Genomic DNA, 23,827 nt, shown 5'->3' with positions numbered 1-23,827 from the left:
CTGTACAACTTTGGTTAGAAGAAAACAAATAAGGGTTTGGATTTTATAAACTTTTAGTTAGGAATGAATTTGTTAGCCTCACCTTAATGAACTTTTGAAGGGGATCAGAGCAGCTCCCACTTTAGAAATAAAAACATGCAACAGACGACTCCAGGCAGGAAGGAATTAACGAGTAAAGTGCTTAACTTTATTTAAATCTGCAAGCACTTGGGATCATCATCATCACACTTTTCTTGTCGTTAGCACCAATGAAAATGTCCACGCATCAACGCACGCATTTAAAGAGAATGATATCTCCCGATAAAGTGCACAGAGTGCGTGCACACACACACAGACACATAAATACTGCACAGAAAACCACAGTGGCTGGGCCATGGAAAGGCGAATGTGCTTATGGTCTCAACAAATGGTACACGGCGAGGTGGGGATGAGCCATTGTGCCCAAAATCTGTAAACCTCCCCACACATCATCATCGTCGTCGCCTCCGCCTTACACCTGACCCCGATGGTGTCGCTTGAGGCTTCCAGGGAGGAGCGATCGCGCTGGTGGTGTCAGCACTGATGCATGATGTACAAAAGGTCGGGAGAGGGCTCGCGGGTCACGGTCATGTCGAGCCTGGACGTCCTCTGGTCAGAAGACTGCTGAAGTGCGCCTCTCTCAGGACTCTGTTGATGAAGTCATAGGAGTCACTTCGCCCGTCGCCATGGAGACCGTGCCTGAAGGGGCTGGCAGAGTCTTCCGGCTTTGGGCTGGTGCAGTTGCTCTGGCTATGTATGCACGGCCTGGTGCTGGCCTCTATTGCGCTTTCTGGACTACTGGTCCCATTACTACTGTCGCTGCTGGAAGACTGCAAATGCAGAACAGAGGAAGGCTTCATGAATGAGAGTGAGTCACATGAATACACTGTATATGCTTGCTCGATCTGTACATGTCAACAGCTTTTGACATTGTAAGGAAACACCAGGAGAGAGATATATTGCATTGTTTAAAAATCAGATTAGCGCACAGCAAAGTTCCGTCTGTGTGAGGGTTTAAAGATGAGCGCAAAGATGATTTCAGTCTCACCTCCGAGTCCAGATCTGACACGAGCAGGCAGGGACCCACCCCTGACCTCTTAGCCTGAGGTCTCAGCTGTTGGTCTTCCTCGCTTTCACAGCTATGGTGTCGTTTCCTGGTCAAAACAGAAATGGGAGGAACAGAGTGTGTGACAAACATTATGCAGGGAGGGGAAGGGAGATCGGCCGGAGAGAGGCAGAGAATCGGGAAAAGGAAACATGGAGAGGAACCAAAAATAGACGCACACACTCAGGCAGTTACATGACCAGTCTTGAGGCACTCCCATTATTAGCATGGCATTAAAGTTGATTTGTTACAATGATTCTAGCAGTCTATCTTGGATTTGAACAACTGCAATATGTGATTGAGGCACAATCCTGAGTTGCAGAGAGGTACAGTGAAATTTGGCATGCAATGATGACGCTGAAAATGGTTACCTGTTTTCAGTCAGCATTTCTGCAGCAAGATTTTTGGCAAAAAAAAAAAAAAAAAAAAAAAAAAAGATTGAAGCTCGTGATGAGCCGGGTTGAGATGTCTTCTTTAGAAACCCTGGCGGTATCTTGGCTCCACGACCATTTCGTAGAAACTCAGTATGGCGAGCTCCCCGTCATCCACGGAGCAGTCCGGTGTTTGTAAGTGAGCTATTTCCAGCCGGCTGAGAAACAGCTCGCCGCAGGACAGCACCAACCTCTGCTGCGGGTTTGTTCACTTCTGCCACTGCTCCAAAAGTAGCCCTTCCTGCCAACGTCTCGACGGTTAACAAACCGTTGCTGGATATCGGAAAACTTGAAAGCTACCCGCTGGGTATTATCGTTCAAACAGTATTATGTCAGGAAAACTCCAGAAATTAAAACAGGAGGCGCAAACTAGCCTGCTAACTGCTACCGTTCCACAAGCAGCCGTGCTACAGATGCTTGTCAAGCTAACTACTTCTGAGCTCAGCTCACTAGAAGTTCTTCCGCTTTCGTATTCCGCCCACCTGCCGTTAATCGTGCTGAGTTGGTGCCTATATTTGACATCAGTCGGACGAAAACGACTAAACGGGCAAGTTAAAGAGAAAGCAGGTAAAAGTTCTTCCGATGTAAGTTAAGTGTCATTCCAGAGTAATTTGATGTACAGCGAGAGTCTCTTTGCTTAAAGCTCGGAGCTCCGCCCCTATGTTTACACGACGTCATCAAAATCGACTTCCGGTGTTAACGTTCTGGTGAGCTGTTTTGGTTATAGTTAATTTTCGATATTTTTCATGAATTAAAAAGTTGATTTTTTTGTTGGTAAGCTAAAATAGGATTTGAAATTTTTCCGAATTCATGTAGACTTTGTTCTAGACAAAATGGAGCAATTCGTTAGTATTAAGCTAACATTATGGTAAATATCTACAGTGGACGTGGTGGGAATTGATTTTCCTGTCTTGTAGCGTGGACAACACAGATTAGTTGTTCATTCACATGACAGGATGTAAATACAAGCCTGTCTCAAAAAAACGTTGTATTGACAGAGTAAAATAGAGTTTAAACAACAATTTAATGAAGGATTTCGACACCATGTTTAATTGTAAATTGTATTTTGGTAAAGTATCAAAAGTTAGCCCCCATTGCCAAACCACATTAAAACAAAAATTGCCCCAACAAACAGCATTTCTCCATATTAAAAGTGTCTGGGTGCGCAGTCCAGACCTGTCACCTTCTGAAAACATGTTAAGAATGAGGAAACAAAGAAAATGTCCAAAGAGGATGTTGAGCCACTGAAACCTGCCAGTCTAGAAAAGGAAAATCATGTACCTCTCTCTACTTCCATCTCAATATGATCTCCCACGTTCAACATTTGTTATAATGGATTTGTACAACTTTCAGTTAAATGTTTTGAACGACTAACAAATCATTGCAATATCTGTGTATTTTCATTTTAGCACAGTGTCTCATTACCTTTTGGTATCATGTTTGGGTTAAAATGTGCAACATAATTGAGCAAAGTTCCCATTGACTTCATGATGTTGACGCCTACACGCCATGTATGTCTCTGATGCAGATGAAAGTGATCCAGCACTCTGCAGAGACGCTTCGCACGGCTTTGGTCTCTAAGTCGCAGGATGTAGCTACACTTTACAATGAGTACACAAAAGAAGAAAGGGGTCTCCTGGAGGAAGGATTCCACCCAGGGAAGCTAGGTTCCCTTTTCCAGCCCATCACTGTGCACTCTGACTCAGACTGGATTCTCGCTCATCCTGAGGAACCACAAAACTTCGAGAGCTTCTACCGGGACCCTTATCGCAAGACACCCGATACGGCCCACAATACGATTTATATTCAAACCATAGGTGAGAGTGTTTGTGTCTAGCTTGACTTTAAAAAAAAAAGAAGGCTGCACTGATGGTTGAGTCATGTCCACCATGACATGCAGGGGTTTGTGGGCTACTGAGTACCCCGTGCCACACAGAGGCTTTGCCTTAAATCTACACATTGGTTTTTTTGTAGGTTCATTTGGAGAAGTGGGACCTCAGACAGAGCAGTATGTTGAGTGGCTCAGAGACTACTGCCAGGCCTTTTTCTACGGGCTTTCGGTCAAGCTGCTTCCATCAGTTACTGTGTCTGAAACAGGATGCTCTTTCAGAGTGAACAGTAGCTTACACAATCTTCAGATCCTCACAGGTAACTCAGGAAATGTGTTGTTTTTTAGTCTTCCAGTTAGTTCTTGCCAGCATTGTGCTGTACCTGTTTTTCAAAAAATTGCCATGTAGACATGCAAAAACATTGTGGGTAAAATGAAGGTTTGCTTTGTTCTTGTTATTTTCTCTCAAAATTAAGGGGACCTTCTGCGGTTTCTAGGGAAGAGGAAACCAAAAGAGGCTTTCTGCATTGTTGGAATCACAATGATTGACCTCTACCCCAAAGACTCCTGGAACTTTGTCTTTGGACAGGCCTCTCTCAGTGAGGGTGAGGTTTTTCAGAAAAAGTCCTGAAATAATGAAATGAAAACACAAGTTTGTGATTAATGAGGAGGAGAAAATAATACATGTCTATATACATATATATAGACATGTATTAAAAGCAGGAAAAATAATCAGTTAAAGCTATGGTAGGTAATCCTAGAGAGCTAGCAAGAGAGCTAGCAAGATTCGAAAGTGTCCACTCCTCTAAGCTCCACCCCCCCCTCCCCATTCCGTCAGTGCTTCATCCAAAGCCGGTGGAACCGCATGCGCACATGGAGCAGGGAGCCGGCAGAGGGGGGCGTAGGCAGAAAGCAGAGGCATCTGATTGGTTTTTTGTAGGCGACCAATCCGAGATCAGCGTCCCGCTGATCTCGGATTGGTCAGCTTTTTCTCAGTCCTGCAGCTGCCACAGAGGTCTGATTATTTTCGTCCCTTTTTCTAAATACATCTTGTGTAGATTTCTCTCAGGATAGACGGACCATTTCACCCAGTATTACAAAATGTGTTTCTGAACAGGATTACCTACCATGCCTTTAAGTAGAGGAATATTTTGTCAAAGTGGCACATACACGAATACATGGTGTAATGTGAAAGGTTAGCCACTAGATGGTGCTAAAAGACGTGTATTGCTGTACAGTACTAAATTTGTTTCATGCTAAATGTACACAGGAATGGGTGTTTTCAGCTTTGCCAGGTATGATGACAACTTCTACACTAAAGGTTACGCTGGCAGACTGAAGAAACAACTGAAGCCAAGGCAGGGAGACTATTCTGTGTTTGAGGGATATTACACTCCGCCTATAACCAGCACTCTCCTACTTCGATCCTGCAAGGTTATTAAGAAACTTCTCCAATTGCTCAATTTCAGTGCTATGAACCTTTAAAGTGAGCTTAACATAGGTCAATAATTCAAAAACAGTTTCTATAGTGCGGCTGAAATCAAAGACTTGTTACTGCCAAAAGAAAGAAACCCTCATCTATTCTTGTTTTCAGTATGTGCCATAATATTAGATTTCCCTTTTCAGACCATGACCCATGAGATTGGCCATATGTTTGGAATAAGGCATTGCCAGTGGATGCACTGTGTCATGCAGGGCTCTAACCACCTCGAGGAGTCTGATCTGAGGCCTTTGGATTTCTGTCCTGTCTGTCTTCACAAACTGCACATCTCAGTTGGCTTCAGACTCGCTGAAAGATACAAGGTAAAGCTCCATTAAGTCTCTTCTGTTCGCCAACATGTACAGTACTAAAAACCTTGACCTTGCTCTTTTAAACAGAAAACAGCCCTAATTGTTATACTATAAATTAAATCTGGCCCCACTTTGACAAGTTAAAATGTCTGCTGTGAAAAATGTCCATCAATATGTAATTAAGACCACCCAGGCCAAGACATTTAATGGGAAATGTTCAGCAGAGAATTGTTAGAAAAGCAAATATAAGCTGATTCTCATTTACAGACTGCACTCAGGACTTGAAAGGAAAGGAGATGTAATCAGGTACACTGATTTAGTCGTCATGGGTGCTCACTCAGACCTGCTGTCTTATGAGTTCATGTCAAATACCACACATAGAAGCTAAGTCTGATTGCTTTAACTCTTTTTTTTTGTAACATCTGTCCTTGCACTAGGAATCTTTTAATAGGACCGACATGCCTGAGTTCTCAGGTTGGCTGACTGACATTGAATTTTAACTTCAATGTGCTGAGCGGGTAGATACTGAATTGTAACCCTAACTCTATAGTGAAGTGTACTTACGCACCCCCCCGAAAAAAAAAGAACAAAATAGCCAAGATTTGGGTGCTTGGAATTCATTGTGACGTAACTAAATAGAATAACAACATGTGGACCTGTACTCTCGTCATACCAACAGATCAGTTCACCGACACCTTCAGTTGTTTGGGTCTTTTTGTAAGTCACTGTTTATCTGTGTTTAACAGGCTTTACTGGATTGTATGGAGGAAGATCAGAGTCCAACATCACTACCCGTGGGGGCATCTGCATGTCATGCTGCACTCCACTTTCCCAAGCCCACTGAGGCCTTTCAATCATCCAAACTGTGGCTTCGTAGGTGTTTGGAAAAACTTGAAAATACTGAACTATAGCTCTAGAAAAAAATGGGTTGTCAAGATGCTCACTTTTTTTCCCTTTTTAGGCCAATTATTGTGAATGTCGAGGAGTGTTCATCATTATCCTGTTGTATAAGCCATCTTGTCTTCATCTTAAATTCAATTCAATAATACTTTATTTATCCCTGAAGAGAATTTATATTGCTGCAGTATTAATTATTATTAGGGCTGGGCAACGATTAGAATTTTTAATCTAATTAATCACATGATTTACCTGATTAATCGCATTTATACGCAAAATCCAATGAATTCAAAAGTAGTGTATAGCTTTTAGCATTTAGTTTTATTTTAACTGTACTGCCATATGTTCATATTTTAGGCTGGAACTACTACGGTGATAAGACAATTCAATTTGGCAGTGTTTACAGATGACTTTGGTTCTGTCGACTCTGCCGTCTGGAAGAACTTTAAAATGAAAATGGCCGAGTAAAAGTTCCGTTCCCTTCTCCATGTTTGGTGAGCTGAGCGCAGATGGAGAAAAACAAATATCCAAGTTCATTATAACATCAATAAAGAGAAACTTCACTCTTATAATTTACAACTGAGGAATGCAAGAAAGTCCTACTTCTCTGACATCATTACCAAAAATAGTCATAATGCTCGGGCCTTATTTGCTACAGTTGACAGGCTAACAAACCCTCCTGTGTTAGTGGCAACTGAATTTCATTCCACCTTGGCCTGCAGTGACTTTGACAAATTCTTCAGACAAAATCCAAAATATTAGACAAGCAGTACATCAGCAGCAGGTTCAACATATGTACCGTCTCCACCGAAAACCAGTTTAAACACCATGACACAGTTCCAACCCATTAACAGCAAAGATCTGGAGGACATCTTACGTCAGCTGAACTCCTCCTCTTGCTGTTTAGACATCCTGCCAACAGCTTTTTTCAAAAGGGTCTCAAAGATTTTGGAGTCAGACCTGTTACTGATCGTGAACTTGTCTTTAATGTCAGGTGTGTTTCCAGAGCCACTAAAAACAGCTGAATATATAGAACATATCAAGGTTAAAGGATCTGATGTGTCAGCAGGACCTGTAAAAACTAGTCCATGCATTCATCTTTAGTAGGCTTGATTACTGTAACAGCATCTTTACCTAAAAAGTCAGTTCGACAACTGCAGCTTATTCAGAACTCTGCTGCTCGAGTCGTCACCAAGACCACATCAGTCCAGCTCTGAGGTCTTTACACTGGCTGCCTGTCCATCAGAGGATAGACTTTAAAGTTCTGATGCTGCTCTATAAAGCTCTGAATGGTCTAGGACAGGGGTCTTCAACGTTTTTCAGGCCAGGGACCCCCAAACTGATGGAGAGTTGGAGCAGGGACCCCCCTACTATTTATATGGCATACAATTGTGTTTTATATTTAACGGGGCCTAGTGCCGTGTATAAACATAGCTACTCTGTTATTGTACATTCAATACTAAGCTATTCAAATAATACACAGGTTAATATATTCATGTTTGTATTTTAAATATGTGCAAGGTACAGGGTGGCCGTGCCACTGCCATTTATAAACAACCATCTTGCATACAACACTGAGCTATTCAAATAATCCACAGATTTTAACTTTAAACATGCATGTAGATGGGAAAATGAATTCTCAAACCATCTGTGGATGGCACACGTTTGCACACAATTTGTGAGAAAAAAAAAGAAATATTAAAAATCGTCTAATCAACCAAAGATTTCGCGACCCCCCTGCAGTACCTCTGCGGACTCCCTGTTGAAGACCTCTGGTCTAGGACACAAAATACATCAGTGACCTCCTGACCCAGTATGAACCTTCCAGACCCCTCAGGTCATCTGGATTTGGTCTTTTATCAGTTCCCAGAGTCAGCTGCATTCAGCTTCTATGCTCCACATGTCTGGAACAAACTCCCAGAAAGCCTCAGATCAGCTGAAACACTTGGTGTATTTAAGTCAGGTTGAAGACACACCTATTTTCAGCTGCATTTGAATAAAGCTCCAAATCTGAAGCTTGAGTTTCAAAACTTAATCACATTTTAACTACTGATTTTATCTGATTCTATCTATTGTTCTTATTTCTTTCTTTTTTGTTTAAAACTTAAATCTTGCTTTTTATTTCTACTATTTTAATGTATCTGTAAAGCACTTTGAATTGCCTTGTAGTTGAATTGTGCTATACAAATAAACTTGCCTTGCCTTGTCTTGCCTTTGGTGGATCCGCCAATTACTTTCTTTTCCGGTTCCGCAGCAGACAGCAACAGACTTTTACAAAATAAAAGCCTGTGAGCAACAGACTTTTACAATAATAAAATAAGTTATAAAATAGGGGTGGTCCGTGACGTAGTGGGTTGAGCAGGCGCCCCATGTACAAGAGGCTACAGTCCTCGCTGCAGCTGGCCCCCGTTCGAGTCCCACATCGGATGGCCCTGTGCTGCGTGTCGTTCCCCCTCTCTCTGCCCCCTGCTTCCTGTCTCTCTGAACTTTCCTATCCGTTAAAGGCACAAAAGCCCCCAAAAATAATTAAAAAATATATAATAATTTTTAAAAAATGCGTTAATGTGCAATAAAATATTTTTCGGCGTTAAATAATTAACGAGTTAACGTGATAATAACGAGTTAACTTGCCCAGCCCTAATTATTATTAAAGATATATACTGTTTTAATCGATAGATGATAAAATAAACATAAATCAGTTGACAACCATGGAGAAAGGTGAAGTGTAGCAGAGGGGAAGGTGTGGTAGAAATCTTCAGAGGTGGCTGTTAGTTGTTGTTTTTCTAGCCTGGCAACAACTTAGCTGAGGAGCACAGACAATGTCGGCAGGTAACATATGAACTCTGTAGATGGCATGGACAGGAACTCCCAGCCAAGAGTTCAACATCTGGGGTGCAGAGACGCTCCTTCTCAGTGACATGTCCAGGAGTACAGCATCTGTTGCTGACAAGCACTGTAATCCTCCTTCTTTACTGTTACTGCTCTGTCTGCTATCTCTGTCTGACCATATAGTCTGAAAGATGAGTAGAGAGTTGTTGCAGCCATGTCTCAATGAAAAAAAAATAACATTGGTTTCCTGATATTCCTGCATCAGAGCTCCAAGCTTGTCTATTTTATCTGCCAATGGTCTCACACTTCCCATGATGATCAAGGGAGGAAATGGTTTAGACTTCTTGCATCTTATTCTCAGTTTTGTTCTTGCTCTGCATCCTAAACGTCTCCTCTTCAACTCATCTTGATTTTAGGTCTTATCAAGCCTTGTTGGTGCTTTGGAAAGCTCAGTTAACTGCACCAACAGGTTTGGCTGCCTGAAAATGCTTTACTAGCTTCCTTTAGCATTTTCTCTGTCGTCATTACTTACTCCATTTAGACAGTGCTGAGCAGCTTCTTTGTAGAGGCCAGAGTTGGTGATTGTTGGGTGAGTATTTGAGGAGCCATAGTATTCCCAAAACTTCTAAAATTGCATCCCGACTCTGAAAAACTGATTGTAAATACAACCCTGGCAAGATAAATTACAACTTGAGAGATTGTGAATAGTTATATGATTTATTGATGATGTGATGGGACTTTTGCTTGACATTTATAGACTTATAGTGTTTAAGTCTTAACATATTTCACATTAGCCTACATATGTGAGTTCTGATCCGATGTGGATGTAAACCTCATCCTCACAGGTTGGTGATTCAACTTGTACTCCCTCTGCAGTATATGCTGTACTATATAAATGTTATGTCAAGATGTTTCCAAGATCACCACTATTCAGCCAGAGAACCTCACATGTTAGCCTTCTGTTGATATTTCTACATGCTCTGAGGTTATTTAGCATAGTTTACAATGGATGACATGACACACATGTGAGCATTTACTTCATGACACAAAGGAGCAAAAACACATCAATTACCCCATTTCTTTATTGTGATCGAACACATTTTTCGTCCAAAAACATCTAAAAAGTCTGACGTATCTTATTAGGTAAGAGTACATTTACAGTTTTTATTAAAAACGATTACTTTTGATCACATACTCCTGAGTCTTGTCATTTTTGTTAGAGCAAGTGTTACAGCATCTGTACAGCTTATTGTTTTTGCCGCCTCCTTTGATTCAGTTTTTCCAGCTAACGTCACGGTACTGATCATCAGCCGGTGGCTCGTAAAGTTGCAGCATTGGACTTCCTCTGTGTAACATCTGAAACCACAGCACCTCCATTCACCCTGCATCATCCTGGCTCATTACGAGTATACCTTTCTGACACGTCTCATGCCACTGTCCATTAAAGCAAGACTGTAACTTGGTAACAGACACAAAATAGAGTCATTTTAACATTTGGAGTAATGACTGGCATAAAATCACTTTTTGGTAAATCGTGTATTTAAGGCATAACGGCTAGATGCATATTGTGATCTAAAAGTTTGAGATTGCTCTCAGTCACCAGATCTATATCTAGCAGGTCCTATGGACTTAGTGTTGGTCTCTCTGTTATTGTCACCACGGCGTTTGCCTCCAGCAGTATTTTCCTCACACCCTTCTATTGCTTGACTTTTCTCATTGCACATATGCTTTATCCGCTCAAGAACAAGGTGTACCCTCCTCGACGTCCTCTGTGGCTCCCGTCTGGTCTACGTACAGTTTGCCATGTGACTCGGAGCAGTTGTTCGTGATGTTAGTTCTTTGGTCTGGTTTCTGCCCCCCACTCTGTCCCCTGCTCTCTGTCCTTTCACATTCGTCTTCGGAGGGTTTGGAGCTTGTCCTCCTACAGAACAATCCTCTCTTTGCAGGTTTTACCAAACCCAGGAACACAGCACTCAGGGCCATGCCGATCGCGCAGGAGTAGAAAGCTGCACCGTAGTTCTGAGTCGCATCCACAAGCACACCTGTGTGTACAGGGAGACAAAACAAGACATTCACTTTTTCCTACTTTGTACATCGAATGGAGATTCGGACTGACACATTGATGTTTACGAGAAACACCCTCCTTACCTCCAAGTGGTGGTCCAGCCAGCCCGGCAAAACTTTGAATGAACACATAGACACCAGCAGCTGAAGACATTCTCTCTATGCCCACCACTTCGTCTTCAGCCAGCATGGGTATGTGGGTGCATGCCAGGGTTCCCATGAAGAACCCATACAAAGCACAACACACAACCAGGCCATAGAACTCTGTCACCAAAGTGAATCCCAAAAGATCGGCGGCCATTGTGATGACACAGGCAAGGAGCACCAGAAGCTTCCTCGTCACGAACTGCTTCCGCGTTAGGATCCAGCCAATGGAGAATCGGCCCAAGATTTCCGCCACGGCTATGGTGGAGAGCATGTAGGCGGCTTTGTCCCGTTCGACACCGCGACTCACACTCAGCTCGATGATGTAGAGCGGAGGGGCAAAAAAGCCCAAAGTGGCACAAAGCCCAAACAGAGAATATAAAATGAAGCTACACTCTCTGAGGATGGAGAAGTCTATGAGTCTAGAATTCTTTGCCGGTAGCTGTTCATTGCCTGATTTAGTTTCTTCATCACTCATCAGCTGTTTCTCTGCATCTCTGTTTATTTTCTCTGTTTCTGACTCTTTAATCTCCACCTTACTTATTCCTACTGACATATGCTCTGTCTCTAACCTGTCTTCTTTATGCAATAAACCATTCTCCTCTACCTTACTGTTTTCTCTCAGAGACTGGACACCTGCGTCTCCAGTTCCTACAGAGTCCTCGAGGTTTGTGTCCTCTGGCTTCTCTTGCGTCCTCAGGGGCTCTAGCTCTTTTGGTGACGGCCTGGCTTTGATAATGATCGGCCGAAGCAGCACACCACAGATGATGATGATGCTTTGCAGAGCCCCAATCACTACCATGGTATGTCGCCAGCCAATATTGTCTCTCAGTGCAGAAAATGCTAAAAGGAAAGGAGAGATTTTCAGTGCGAGCCATTCCCTAAACCTGTGTCTCACAGTGGTGTTGTCCATCTGCGGGACAAGGCATCAGTTGCAACTCTTCCTCTTACCTGGTGCCAGGGCAAACATTGACAAGGACTCCCCGGTGGAAGCTACAGCTGTGACCAGAGACCGCCGATGGTTAAAATACTGCGAAAGGATGGTCACAGTGGGCAGGAAGGTCAGACAGTAGCCCAGGCCTGCACAGAGGAAAACACATAGACATTCGGTATTTTACCCGGAGACATTGACAATGATGGCATCATTTGAAGTTTAAAGTTGTAGAAAATTAACACAAATTGCTACCTGTAACTAAGCCATAGGTGATGTATATTTGATTGATGGAGCCAGTAAAGCTGGTGGCAATGGTACCAGAGGAAATAAGTAATCCTCCGATCATTACAACAACTTGGAAACCGAAGCGGTTTGTCAACACAGAGGAGAGAGGACCTGCGGACCCACAGTGAACGGTCTGTTATTCGTAATAGATTAATACGTTTGCAATGTGTAGTTTAATCTGGGTTCTACAGCTGTAAAGCCACATAACCACAATATATGTACTTACCATTGAAGGTCATGACAAAGACGCAGATAGAAACAATCCAGGAGACCCGACTGGTGGTCTCCCCAAACTCTTCCATCAGGTCCTGGAGGAAGATGCCAAAACTCTTAATGGTGCCGTAGGTGAAAACTTCCACTAGAAAAAAGGCAACGGCGATCACCCATCCCCAGCCTCCATCAGGGGCCTCTGAGTAGACATTGGGTCCCAGGAATTGTGTTATCTTTGCTCTGCACAGTTCCATGTCCTGTAAAAGAGACAACAGACTTAGTAACTGCCCGATTGTCAATTTCAAAAAGTACTTTTTTTTTTTTTTTTACCCCCTAAATTCACATCGCAAGATGTGGCTATATGGCTCCCAGTTTCATTTACACAGGCAAATTATAGCAACTACACCGACGCATTAACGCTGTGATTGAGTCACTTCCACGGACAATTTTTAAAGAAAAGAATGGCAGTTCGGGTCAAATATAGCCGAAAACATAATGCTGCGACGTCCCGTTTAGACTTCGAGCGTGGTGCCGAATCCTCCTCCCCCCAAATACTGGTCAGTGCTGAGTAGAGCGAGGGACTCCACTCACTGCCCGAGCTCGTGCATAAAATGGGGCTACATTCTGCATGGGGTCGGAACTGGTCATGACACCTGCACACCGGTCAGGTTTCACCCCAGTATTTTTCTGAGTTATGGAGAGGACACACTTTACGCCGAGCCGCTGTTGTTCTCACCATTGACGGGTTAGTTTAAAGTTGGTAAAGCTGTTCCTTCACCCCGGTTTTACACAAATGAAATTATAACATGATGATGATGATGATGATGATGATGATGACCCCCGCCTTACCAGCAGCGTTGTAGATGTTGTGCGAGTATACGTCACTCCGTCCTTGTTGCCCCTCTTTCTTTAGCTGCTCGTCTTTTAAGTGAAGTCGCTCTATGCGTCCTTACAAACTACTGTTTAATGTACAAACACCGTCAGTGCTGTAGCCATAGATGGTAAGGAGTAAAAAAACAAAACAAAACAAACAAAGAAACAAAAACCTATAGTTCAGCCTTATTCAGCACAAGGCTGGGCCTAATCAAATATTAAAGCAGTTGGGGGCAGAACTGGGTGAAATTAAATGTTTGTAGTGTTTTGTACATTACTGGCAAACACAGTTATAGGAGGAGATCTATGACACATTAACTGACCCTTTGGCCTCTATCCGCTGCTTTAAAGTTGGATATATGGACTCTTATAGGAGTAAATGATACACAAGTTTACTTTCAATATGTTCACTTTGTCTCTGTCAGCGCTTTAGTCTTTGTCTTTACAAACTACTACCCTTTTTTGACTCAACTTTGTCTTCGTTTTGCCCACTTAAACATCATAAGATGGCATGTTTCTTCAACGAGCAGCAAAACAATGACTTAACTTTTTATGTTGTGTCCTACTATAACAAATGCATCTGAGTCATGGTGACAAGACATCTTTGACATTGTTTGCACTCCCTCCTGAACCCCAGTTTTTCCAGCACGAGAGAAAAAAAGCAAAAACATGTTGTGCAATTCCGCATCTCCAGGTTTTTTTGTTCAATCTCCAGACAGGAGGCAGCTTTTGTAAGCTGTACTGGCATGTTAAGTACACGGTGGTGCAAATCCACCTTTCAAGCAAATCATTTACCACGTCACATCAAATGCGCTGGGGGTTTAAACAGCCAGGCACCTGCTGAAATGTTTAAATGAACACAATTAGTCTGTGAGGTATTTTGCCATTGTTGAGCACTTTATTATGCAGATTGGGTGTCATCAGGCACACCTTTGTTAATGCAAGCACATACAAGGTGGCAGACAAAGGCTCATTGACAATGAGACATTAATAGGATAAGATGGCACTGACTACTCATTTTTGCAAAAATCTCGCTTGAAAACATCAAATAAAAATATCTGAGTCACAAAAAGACATTGGTACATGACTAAAGTGTTCATTTCTTATCAATATAAAAATAAAATTCACTCCTCAGAGGTGTAAGAAACACATTTCTTTAAATGTATGACACGAGTGGATCTTAAAATGTAAATTACAAATATTTACTTAGTCTCTACCATTATGTCAAACCACTATTACCAGTGTATAGAATGAACAGTCTCAGCAGTGTGTTGATATGGGGATTTTAGATATATTTTTTTCAAACACTCTGTGCAGTGTTTACTACTTTATTCCGGAACTTAAAACACAATCAAATGAATCAGCATTTAGTGCTGTCTTTTTAGATGGTCAAAACAATCCAACCAACAGGGCATTGTGGGATTGTAAGAGTTTAAGCTGAGAGGAGGGGGAGACGGGAGGAAACACAGCCAACCCACAATCCAGTTGGAAAGCTTTCCTTTACTATTTTCAGTACTTCTTTTGTGTAGCCAACAACAATAACTTCATTAAAACCAGCTGCTTACACATACATCCTTGTGTCTGTCATTGTTGTGGGATTGCCGGAAAAAAACACTTCCGTCCAAGTATTTTACTCGTTTCCGTTGAGAGACACTTGTCTTGTTTTGTCTTGGCTGTCCTAATAAACACCCTTTTAACAATAATTTTGCGTCGAACAGAAAACTGTTGAGTGTGTGAGGATGGTAGTGTTGACTCGACGTGAGTCGTACAATGCGTCCTCGTGCGGCTGACGCAATGTCCTCGTTCCGACGGCGGCGGCAGCCCCTCGTGCTGCCTATCGGTGCACACTGTTCCTAACTGCCCAGTCACGTACACGCGGTTTGTAAGTATTTGGACCATGTATTCATTTAAAGAGTTGCCGCGTCAATTCAAGGAAACACACCTTTTATTTAATTACTTGTATTTAAGTTTTCTGCCTCACCTTTGAGAAGCTAATTTCTTTCAGAAATAGTCCCTTCTTCGCTCGCGTACTGCCGCTGTAAACGCCTACATGTTCCGCGCGCTGCATTAAAAGACTAAACTCTACAGTAGGCTACGTAAGGCACATACTCTCACCGGGATTTGTACTCAAACATACTTGGACACGCACGCGCACACTGTCTGACTCTGGCTTGCATTCGCGAGGGGGAGAGGAAGGGTTAAAAGGAATCTGTCGCAGCCAGATCTGAACTGTAGAAAGACCCCACTCCTGTTGACACATAATCCCCCCTTTTTTCTCAATTTGAGAGTTTGTTTGTAGCTGCAGTCTTAAATGTGTCCAAACCTGTTGGCCATTACGCACTTATAAGTAAAAAAAATATAATTGTAATATATTTTTTTTTACAAGAAGTCACTTTATTTCTTTTGGAATACGTGCCACCATCATTAGGCGTCGGTTTTTTCGTTTTGTTTCCGCCGATGATCCAAATCAGTCTTGTTTACAAGATGCTTTCACGTTTTTTAGAAGAGATAATTTCCCAAACTCGTAACGTGAGCGCCTGATATGGAATGGTTTCATATTTGCTCTGTCAGGGACGATCCTCCTACCAACCGTTTCCGCCCCACACCTTAACATTCCACCACTGAGTCACTGCCGCCTCTCTGATGGCACACTGATGGGATCGCCTGATATTACCTGTAAAATATCAACTTGTTCCGTTGATCCGTTGTTTAATAATTAACTGAAAATGCTGACATTACCTCTTTTTTTTTTTTTTTAATTTAGACCTGTTGGACTGTTTGGACTGCAGCAGGATGCACACCTTTGTTATTTCTTCTACATATTTTCGTGTAGCCTATGTGTGAAAAAAACCAAGTTCATCAGGATATACTGGTATGATGAGGAGGAAAGACGGTCACCAGCTGGATGGTTGAAAACTGATTCTATCTAAACGGTGCATGCATGCGAGTTACTAAGTTAGCTGAATAAGGTCGTTGTCATTTTAATCCTGACTTGAAATTTAAGCCTGTGATTCTTCTTTACAGAAAGTAGTTCACTCAAAGCTTTGTAAATTATTCTCTGTTTATAGCTCAGCTCACACGACCCAGTAGGATCTGCTGTGTTGCAGCCACAGATGCTGGAAGTCGTCGTCCGTGTTTTAAGTTCACGTACAACACCAATTCCCCAAGCGTTGAGGCGCTGTGTAAAATTTTTAATGAAAATAGAAGACCGCGATTTTCAAATCTCACAAAAGAATAATTTCCCACAATAGAATATAGAAAGCGTACCAAATGTCGAAACTAAGACATTGTGTCCACATTTGACATATACCCACGTGCGAGCGCTTTAACCACAGACGGTGATCTCTGGAGTGGTCTCCATGACAGAATCATCCTTGTTTTTGATGCAGTGCTGCCTGAGGGCCCGAAGACCACAGGCATCTAAAACAGATTGTTTTGGGCCATGTCCCAGATTCTGAGAGAATCTGCCTCTCGAAGGTGCTCTTTTTATCCCGAATTATGTTACTGTCCTGCTGCCACTTAACCTAATAAGTTACAACATGTTCCTCCATGGTGTGGTGGTTAGCACTGTCACCTCATAGCAAGAGGGTTCCTGTTCAAATCCCAGCTTGGGGCCTTTCTTTCGAGTCGTGCATACAAGGGTTCTCTTCAGGTACTCCAGCTTCTTCCCACCATCCAAAAACTTTGAATGGTTTTGGTTAATTGATCATCCTAAATTGACCCTAGGAGTGTGCGTGGATTGTTGCTCAATGGACTGGCGACCCATTCTGGATGCGCCCTGCCTCTCCCCCAATGGCAGCTGGGTATAGAGAATACACAAATGGATGTTCCTCCATCTTTTTTCTTTTTAGCACTACTTACCTTTTCAGCCTTTTTGTTGCCCCCCTTCCCAACTTTTTTTGAGACGTGCTGCTGCCATCAAAATTCAAGATCCAAGCTCACATTTTTCATGAAACAGAAAATCTCTCACTTTCAGAATTTCACATATTTTCTGTGTTTCGATTGCGAATAAAATATTGTTTTTATGAAACTTCCAACGCATTGCACTCTGTTTTTATTCCTATTTCATGCAGCGTCCCACCTTTTTAGGATTTGGGTTGTAATAAAAACCTGTAGCTTATCGACACTTCAACAAAGGTCACATTTAACGTGTTTGTCGCAGGTTGCATTCACTCCCTATTCCCACCTTTTAAGTTTCTTCTCTGTAAAACGCCATGCTTTAAGTGAGATGTGCGACCCCTTTGTAGATTTTGACCCGAGATGGTGGAGGCCTTAACTCTGCTGGTCCTGCCTGGGATGCTGCTGTGTGGGCTGCTGCTCCACACCGTGTCCCGTCAAGAAGCCGCGGTTGAGTTCAGAAAGAAGCCTAATTTTATCATCATACTGGCTGATGATATAGGATGGGGTGACATAGACGCTAACCAACCTGAGGGGAAGACAAACAATACCCCTTACCTCAACCTGATGGCCCAGCAAGGACTACGGTGGGGAATTTATGAATTTGAAAAGACTTTTGCCACTTAATTGCATTCAATGTCAAAGTGGCAAAAGATGTTGGTCTTCCATTAGACATTTTGAAGTCAGATTGCACGGTAAAGGTCATGTATGAGCTTAATGATGGTCTGTTTCCAGACTGACGGATTTCCACTCCCCCGCCTCGACATGCTCCCCATCCCGAGCTGCTATCCTGACGGGCCGTTATGGCCTTAGAAATGGGGTCACCCATAACTTTGGAGTGAATTCTGTGGCTGGTTTGCCTCTGTCTGAAGTAACCCTGTCAGAGCTGCTGCAGAAGGCGGGTTATTACACCGCCATGATTGGGAAATGGCATCTCGGGCACAATGGACCATACAGTCCAACTAACAGAGGTAAGTTGGACCTTTTCATTTTCGTCCTGCATCTGTTAAGACCTGCAACTGAACTTTACAGCCGCATATCAGCTTGGGCAAGGTTTGTGAATTCTAAAAATCAAGCAGTAGTTTTCTGTTAAGATTATTTCTTCACACAAACGCTTTTCTATTGCACAACACTGCATCTTTCCACTTAAACTTGCCAGTCAGACTTTCTAGGCCTCTCCATCGGTCTCACTGCAGGAAAGAGCCTAAACAGGGTCACTAATCATGAACTTTTACCAGCTCTTGTGAGACGACACACTCACTGACACAGCATGACCCCAACCCCATCCCCTACTAGCATTACCCCTGACAGAGAGGAGGTGTTGCAAAATAAAAAAGAGCCCTAAAGACTTTGTTCACAAACTCAAAGTGGCAAAATTCGTAGGAACTCAAAGGTTGTGCAGATGCGTGTGAAAGTTTTCATTCATGCAGTGCAGCTTTAGATGTCCTAAATGATTGATAATACATGTGAGCTCGCCTGTTGTATCTCTAATCATCAAATGTATGCTACATTTTCCTTGTTTCCCGCACAGGTTTTGACTATTACTTAGGTATTCCCTACAGTAATGACATGGGCTGTACTGACACACCAGGATATAATCTGCCCCCGTGCCTCCCTTGTGTCTCATCTGAACCTCAAGTGATCAGGTGTGGCTCTTTGTTCCTACTCTAACATGTGAGATGCACTTGGGCCAATGAAATTTGGAAGTACGTGGTTGTCAGAGGAAATATGCAAAGTGACAGTTGAAACTAGTCTAAATAGATGCAGTAAAACATAGCTGATAATCATTCAAACATTTGGTCTGTTAACGCCTCTCAATCCCGATGCTTTCTTTTATGTTTTACAAGAAATTGATAGATATGGTGTTTCGCCAATTTATTGACTTCATCATGCAAACATCATGCAAACCTGAAAGCTAACACTAAGTTTGATATCTTGAAGTTAAATGGGGAATCTATGTGTAGCGGTCTTGTGTCTGCAAAGGCTGTGGCAGTTTATGACTTACCAAAAGAAAAGGGATTCTGCCACAGTGCCTATCTCACTCTACTTCCCTACAATGTCCAAACCAATCCCAAATCCTGTAACGGCTCAACATTCCCACTTATAACTTACAACGTTCTATTGTTCTCTAGGCTGATAAGGAGTGGGCACGGAGGCTGTTACTCCAAGGTGGGTCTTCCTCTGATTGAAAACAGCAGCATAGTAGAGCAGCCACTTGACCTTTGGACACTAACAGAACAATACAAATCTGCTGCCCTCAGGATTATACACAATGCAAGGTACAGTATCAAATCAAATCAAAATCAAATCAAATTTCTTTGTATAGCACATTTCATGTACAAAACAATTCAAAGTGCTTCACATAAAATAAGAACATTGCAGCAGGGAGTGTAAGAAGCATTAAAAATACATAAAAGTATATAAAGAGAAACAAATCAAATAAATGAATTTAAAAACAAGCAACAGTTAAGATAAATTAAAAGATATCGTGCATATTTCATGCATAGACACATGAGAAAAGAAATGGTTTTAACCTGGATTTAAAAATACAGTACAGCTGCACCTTAGACCAGAGGTTTTCAAAGTGTGAAGCGGACCCCCTCAGGGGCACAACAGTGAATGTAAGTAAGGAAAATATTACAATAGTTAAGAAAATAAATACTTAAAGGTTAGTTATGCGATTGAGGAGCTCAAATAAAGTAGTTCTGTGAAAAATGTTGCCAAAAGATAAGTATTTTAGAACAAATCATTTGTTTTGTACATTTTGTCTGGATACATCCAACAGCAGTTTTCTTGGCTCATTTTTTAAGTGTTTATAGGATTAAACAACACGAATATAATCCTGTACACATCCAAGAAAGGAAATGATAGGCTTAGACCCTGCCTTAGACCAAGGCAAAGGATTAAAAACTAGTTTATTTGAAAAGCGTCGGTAAACATTTATTTTTCCTGGTTCGACTTCACAACCGTATCCAATTTCAGAGTCACAAAAGCATTCACTTTTTGGTATAATTTGATGTAATAGTACCCGAAATGAAAAGACTTTAGGTTTATACTTAGTCCTTATGAGAGCCTCTTTCGTGGTAGTATTTGGACCACTGGTTCAGCTGCCAACCAGATCTGGTCTCTTCAGCGTGTCGCTAACATGGATGAAACATGAAAACTAAAATGATATATTTCGATTGGATATACATACTTCATTATTAGAGAACAATAATGTTACTGTCAGCGTGTCTGAGGAGTCAGACCTCTGAGTCTCATCCCTTCAGTTTGACACAGTTTGAAACTTTGTTTTGTTCTGCTGTTATTTGGAGCCGTTATCATCAGACTGATCTGCCCAGTGTTTCAAAGTGGAGATTGTTACCCGGGGACATGCTTGTACCAACCCCTCAAACATGCAGGGTTCAGTTCAAGTAAATCAGCAGTTGGTGCTAACACTTGTAATCATCTGCAGTTCATTGCTTTTGAAAGGAACTCACAGGACTGTAGCATGGGGATGGAGGAAGTGCTGCTGTGCACACAAAGGCATATACAGAAGTTACAAGAGTTTCGTCGCCAATCTGTATGGATTCCATGTTTATTATGAGGAAGTCATTTCATCTAAATGTGCTGAGATGGTTCTTAAATGTGTTTATAGTGAAACAGTGAGGTTCTTTGGCACATAGTACTGTTATAGTATGCCTTCGTGAAAGTTTAACTGAAAGTTTTCTTACGAGTGTGTGAGAAAAGACTTGATTCTGTTGTATTTTATGGGATTAAACTTGTTTTGAAAACATTATATTCAGATACAAACATATTGAATATAAGTTTTACAGAGAATTTGTTCAGGAGTTGTACTGAACGAAAAGTATTGGAGTGTGTTTGCGTGTATGTGTGTTTGAGGTTCAGAGGGAGGGCAGTGGACCCTGCTGTTTGCAGCTGTGCATAATAGGCAACATGTCCTCATAGTATACGACGAGGTCATGTGAACGAGCGCAGAAGTTATCAGTTATGTGCTGTCAACACTCAACACTATGCAGGCTTTCAGTCAGCAGAGTAAATTGAAGCGACTCGTGTTGTGTTCCAGCTGTAAAAGCAGCATTCCTTCAAAGAAAAGGAAACAGCAAAATAGACTTTTAGGAGGGAAACATGACTGTCACACAGAGTTGTTTGAGTCATGTGACTGTAACCACATGACGTGTTTCCATGATTGAAATATTAACTGTTTCTGCACCAGAGAGCTCATGTGGCAGTCTATTTGAAAACTCGGCTTTTGTCTTGAGCAAATGATGATTTTGAGCATCATATGTTCTCTGACAGTCTTGCCGTGCGTTTTCAGGGCGCGGGGTCAGCCATATCTGCTCTACATAGCATTGGCTCACATGCACGTGCCATTGGCCCCTCCGCTCTCTCCAGATGCCCGTTCCGCCGCTCACCACCCAGGTGATGGAGTGTACGCTGCCAGTCTGCAAGAGATGGACGCTCTGGTTGGGGCAGTGAAGGCTGCCTCGGACGACGCAGATAAAGACAACACTCTCATCTGGTTCACTGGTTAGTCAAGCTGGATGAGTTATGTCTTAGAATGCTGCGTGTGATAAACGCAGTTCTACCTGTGTGTAATGCTTTAGGCGACAACGGTCCGTGGGACCAGAAGTGCCAGTATGCAGGAAGTGTTGGCCCTTTCACAGGAAAATGGCAGACCGACCAAGGTACAAAAAACTAGTTCACCCACTAAAGAGAGGATTGTTCATTTATGTGGTACCGGTTGGAGCCTCTGTATGTATTATTTCTTTTCATTTTTTTTTTAATCTGTGTTAGGGGGAGGTTCAGCCAAGCGGACCACCTGGGAAGGAGGTCACAGGGTTCCCACAGTGGTTTATTGGCCAGGGCGGATCCTTGCAAACACCACCAGCTCAGCCCTGCTCAGGCATGTAGACTTTACCAGCGCGTCTAGACTTTTTTAAATGACTTCAAATACTTTTATAGTCAAACTCAGTCGAATGTATAGTGCAATGATCTCCAAAAGGCATGATGTTTGATGTTCTCCTTATACATATTATTGTTGTTGTTAATATACAATCATTGTAAATATTTATAATTTTTTTGAGCTACTTGACTAATTTGAATTTCCCCCATTGGGGGATAAATAAAGTATTTTTCTATTCTTCTGTTCTACAGTGGTATGGACATCTTCCCAACTCTTCTGTCCCTGGCAGGGGTAACACCCCCCTCAGACAGACGTTATGATGGCATTGATGCCAAAGCTATCCTGCTGGATCGTGAGCTAACTGGCCATGAGGTACAAATTACTCTAACTTGTAATAGTAAATTAAAGTGTTCATTTGTCATTGTGCTCCCAGCTGGGATCATCGAGTTGTTTCTTCTTTCTTGTAGTTTCTCTTCCACCCTAACAGTGGTGCTGCAGGGGAGTTTGGGGACCTGCAGACAGTTCGAGCTGGAAGGCACAAAGCTTTCTACATCACAGGTGCTGGTGAAATGCAGGTCATATGTATCCAAAGTGCACAAGCAACTGCATTAGAGTTTGTAATGTTATTACTGTAATTGCAACGGTGTGATGAAGCTAATCTCTCCAGCCGTGATGACGTGGTTTTGAACCTATTTTTGTTGTATGGTTTGTATGGTGGTTGTTGTTATGCAATACAACTCAGTAGTGTCGTGTATCATGAAGCATTCCACTCTTTGTGGTTTCCATCTAAAAAAGTCCAACACGCAGCATGCATCACACTTCATTTATTCTGTATTCACGCTCATTTTTGTGTAAAAAAAAAAGGCGAGAAAATGTGAAACCATAAAGGCTGCACACATGCTTGTTTCCTTGAAGGTGGAGCAGAGGCGTGTGGTGGTGGAGCAGGACAGCAGCAACTCCATGACCCACCACTGATATTTGATGTGGAGCGCGAGGAGGCCGAGGAAAGACCCCTGCAGGTTGACACACCGGAATACCAGGCGGCAGCGAAGAGGATTGCCCGCAGGAGGGAGGAGCTTTTATGGGACATCGCCACTGACAAGTCAGTGTCCACGACAGACTACAGCACAGACAAATCAGCGGCACCATGCTGTGATCAAAGGCAGGCTGTATGTCGATGCCGCACACTGGTCTGAGTGTGGGGGAAGACACGTATGTGCGCACGTAGACACTCACACAGAAGACAGATGTTGGCAAACAGATGTGGAGACAAACATCGCATCTGGACGTGTGCCACATTTGTTGTTTGGAAGGTCCAATGTCCAGATGCAGATGTGCAAACACGAGGAGCAAAGAGAAGTGCGTGGCCGAACTTTGGTCAGTTGTTTGAGCAGCAAGTTGACGCAATTCTCTATGAGGTCAATAGTTGGAGAAGAATGTAAATCAAACTGTCAGCTTTGCTACATTTTACAAGGCTTTTTCTTCCTTTTTTTGCTGTGTAAATAAAGGAGTAGTATTAGTATTAAAAAAAAATAAAAATAAAAAATTCTGAATGGAGCTTTGTTATTGTGATGGATATTTGATGATGATGACAATGATGATGGAATTAAAAATT

At 42.4% G+C, this 23,827-nt stretch overlaps 4 protein-coding genes across 8 annotated transcripts; 2 read left to right on the top strand and 2 right to left on the bottom strand.

The window, feature by feature from the left end:
* Positions 1-179: 179 nt before the first annotated feature.
* LOC142374440 (protein VCF1) lies at positions 180-2,226 on the bottom strand. Its single transcript, XM_075458140.1, has 3 exons — positions 1,495-2,226; positions 1,067-1,172; positions 180-848 (listed from the first exon to the last, which is right to left on the bottom strand). The coding sequence occupies exons 1-3, from the start codon at positions 1,509-1,511 to the stop codon at positions 606-608; spliced, it is 366 nt and encodes a 121-aa protein (XP_075314255.1). The 5' UTR covers positions 1,512-2,226; the 3' UTR covers positions 180-605.
* amz2 (archaelysin family metallopeptidase 2) lies at positions 1,368-10,067 on the top strand. 2 transcript variants are annotated; one of them, XM_075458139.1, is made up of 7 exons: positions 1,368-1,449; positions 3,083-3,371; positions 3,529-3,702; positions 3,859-3,987; positions 4,653-4,816; positions 5,009-5,185; positions 5,920-10,067. In XM_075458139.1, exons 2-7 carry the CDS (start codon positions 3,083-3,085, stop codon positions 6,082-6,084), a joined length of 1,098 nt encoding a protein of 365 aa, XP_075314254.1. In that variant the 5' UTR covers positions 1,368-1,449; the 3' UTR covers positions 6,085-10,067. The 2 variants fall into 2 exon arrangements, with proteins under 2 accessions (XP_075314254.1, XP_075314253.1); XM_075458138.1 differs by lacking the exon at positions 1,368-1,449 and adding an exon at positions 2,227-2,261.
* On the bottom strand, positions 9,964-15,532 carry LOC142374436 (monocarboxylate transporter 7-like). Of its 4 annotated transcripts, none has more exons than XM_075458133.1 (6): positions 15,391-15,532; positions 12,553-12,793; positions 12,294-12,437; positions 12,059-12,187; positions 11,048-11,950; positions 9,964-10,941 (listed from the first exon to the last, which is right to left on the bottom strand). In XM_075458133.1, exons 1-6 carry the CDS (start codon positions 15,475-15,477, stop codon positions 10,637-10,639), a joined length of 1,809 nt encoding a protein of 602 aa, XP_075314248.1. In that variant the 5' UTR covers positions 15,478-15,532; the 3' UTR covers positions 9,964-10,636. The 4 variants fall into 4 exon arrangements, with proteins under 4 accessions (XP_075314248.1, XP_075314251.1, XP_075314249.1 ...); XM_075458136.1 differs by lacking the exon at positions 15,391-15,532 and adding an exon at positions 13,386-13,525; XM_075458134.1 differs by lacking the exon at positions 15,391-15,532 and adding an exon at positions 13,273-13,345.
* On the top strand, positions 15,032-23,808 carry arsg (arylsulfatase G). Its single transcript, XM_075458137.1, has 11 exons — positions 15,032-15,291; positions 17,657-17,893; positions 18,042-18,277; positions 18,838-18,952; positions 19,439-19,585; positions 21,625-21,836; positions 21,914-21,994; positions 22,104-22,212; positions 22,464-22,584; positions 22,680-22,770; positions 23,128-23,808. The coding sequence occupies exons 2-11, from the start codon at positions 17,670-17,672 to the stop codon at positions 23,406-23,408; spliced, it is 1,617 nt and encodes a 538-aa protein (XP_075314252.1). The 5' UTR covers positions 15,032-15,291; positions 17,657-17,669; the 3' UTR covers positions 23,409-23,808.
* Positions 23,809-23,827: the final 19 nt, after the last annotated feature.

This window comes from Odontesthes bonariensis, chromosome 23 (genome assembly GCF_027942865.1).
Source record: "Odontesthes bonariensis isolate fOdoBon6 chromosome 23, fOdoBon6.hap1, whole genome shotgun sequence".
Taxonomy (NCBI): domain Eukaryota; kingdom Metazoa; phylum Chordata; class Actinopteri; order Atheriniformes; family Atherinopsidae; genus Odontesthes; species Odontesthes bonariensis.
The sequence above is the reverse complement of the archived record's forward strand: the minus strand, read 5'-3'. Positions and strand labels throughout refer to the sequence as shown.

Excerpts from the sequence above, each read along its gene's own strand:
- LOC142374440 (XM_075458140.1), bottom strand. Across the intron at positions 849-1,066 it reads TGTCAGATCTGGACTCGGAG|TCTTCCAGCAGCGACAGTAG; the intron begins GTGAGACTGAAA and ends CTGCATTTGCAG.
- amz2 (XM_075458139.1), top strand. The coding sequence starts at position 3,083 with ATGAAAGTGATCCAGCACTCTGCAGAGACGCTTCGCACGGCTTTGGTC. Across the intron at positions 3,372-3,528 it reads GATTTATATTCAAACCATAG|GTTCATTTGGAGAAGTGGGA; the intron begins GTGAGAGTGTTT and ends GTTTTTTTGTAG. Across the intron at positions 3,988-4,652 it reads ACAGGCCTCTCTCAGTGAGG|GAATGGGTGTTTTCAGCTTT; the intron begins GTGAGGTTTTTC and ends AAATGTACACAG.
- LOC142374436 (XM_075458133.1), bottom strand. The coding sequence starts at position 15,477 with ATGCAGCGCGCGGAACATGTAGGCGTTTACAGCGGCAGTACGCGAGCG. Across the intron at positions 12,794-15,390 it reads AAGAAATTAGCTTCTCAAAG|GACATGGAACTGTGCAGAGC; the intron begins GTGAGGCAGAAA and ends TCTCTTTTACAG. Across the intron at positions 12,438-12,552 it reads CTTTGTCATGACCTTCAATG|GTCCTCTCTCCTCTGTGTTG; the intron begins GTAAGTACATAT and ends GTGGGTCCGCAG.
- arsg (XM_075458137.1), top strand. The coding sequence starts at position 17,670 with ATGGTGGAGGCCTTAACTCTGCTGGTCCTGCCTGGGATGCTGCTGTGT. Across the intron at positions 22,213-22,463 it reads ACCAGCTCAGCCCTGCTCAG|TGGTATGGACATCTTCCCAA; the intron begins GCATGTAGACTT and ends TCTGTTCTACAG. Across the intron at positions 22,585-22,679 it reads GTGAGCTAACTGGCCATGAG|TTTCTCTTCCACCCTAACAG; the intron begins GTACAAATTACT and ends TCTTTCTTGTAG.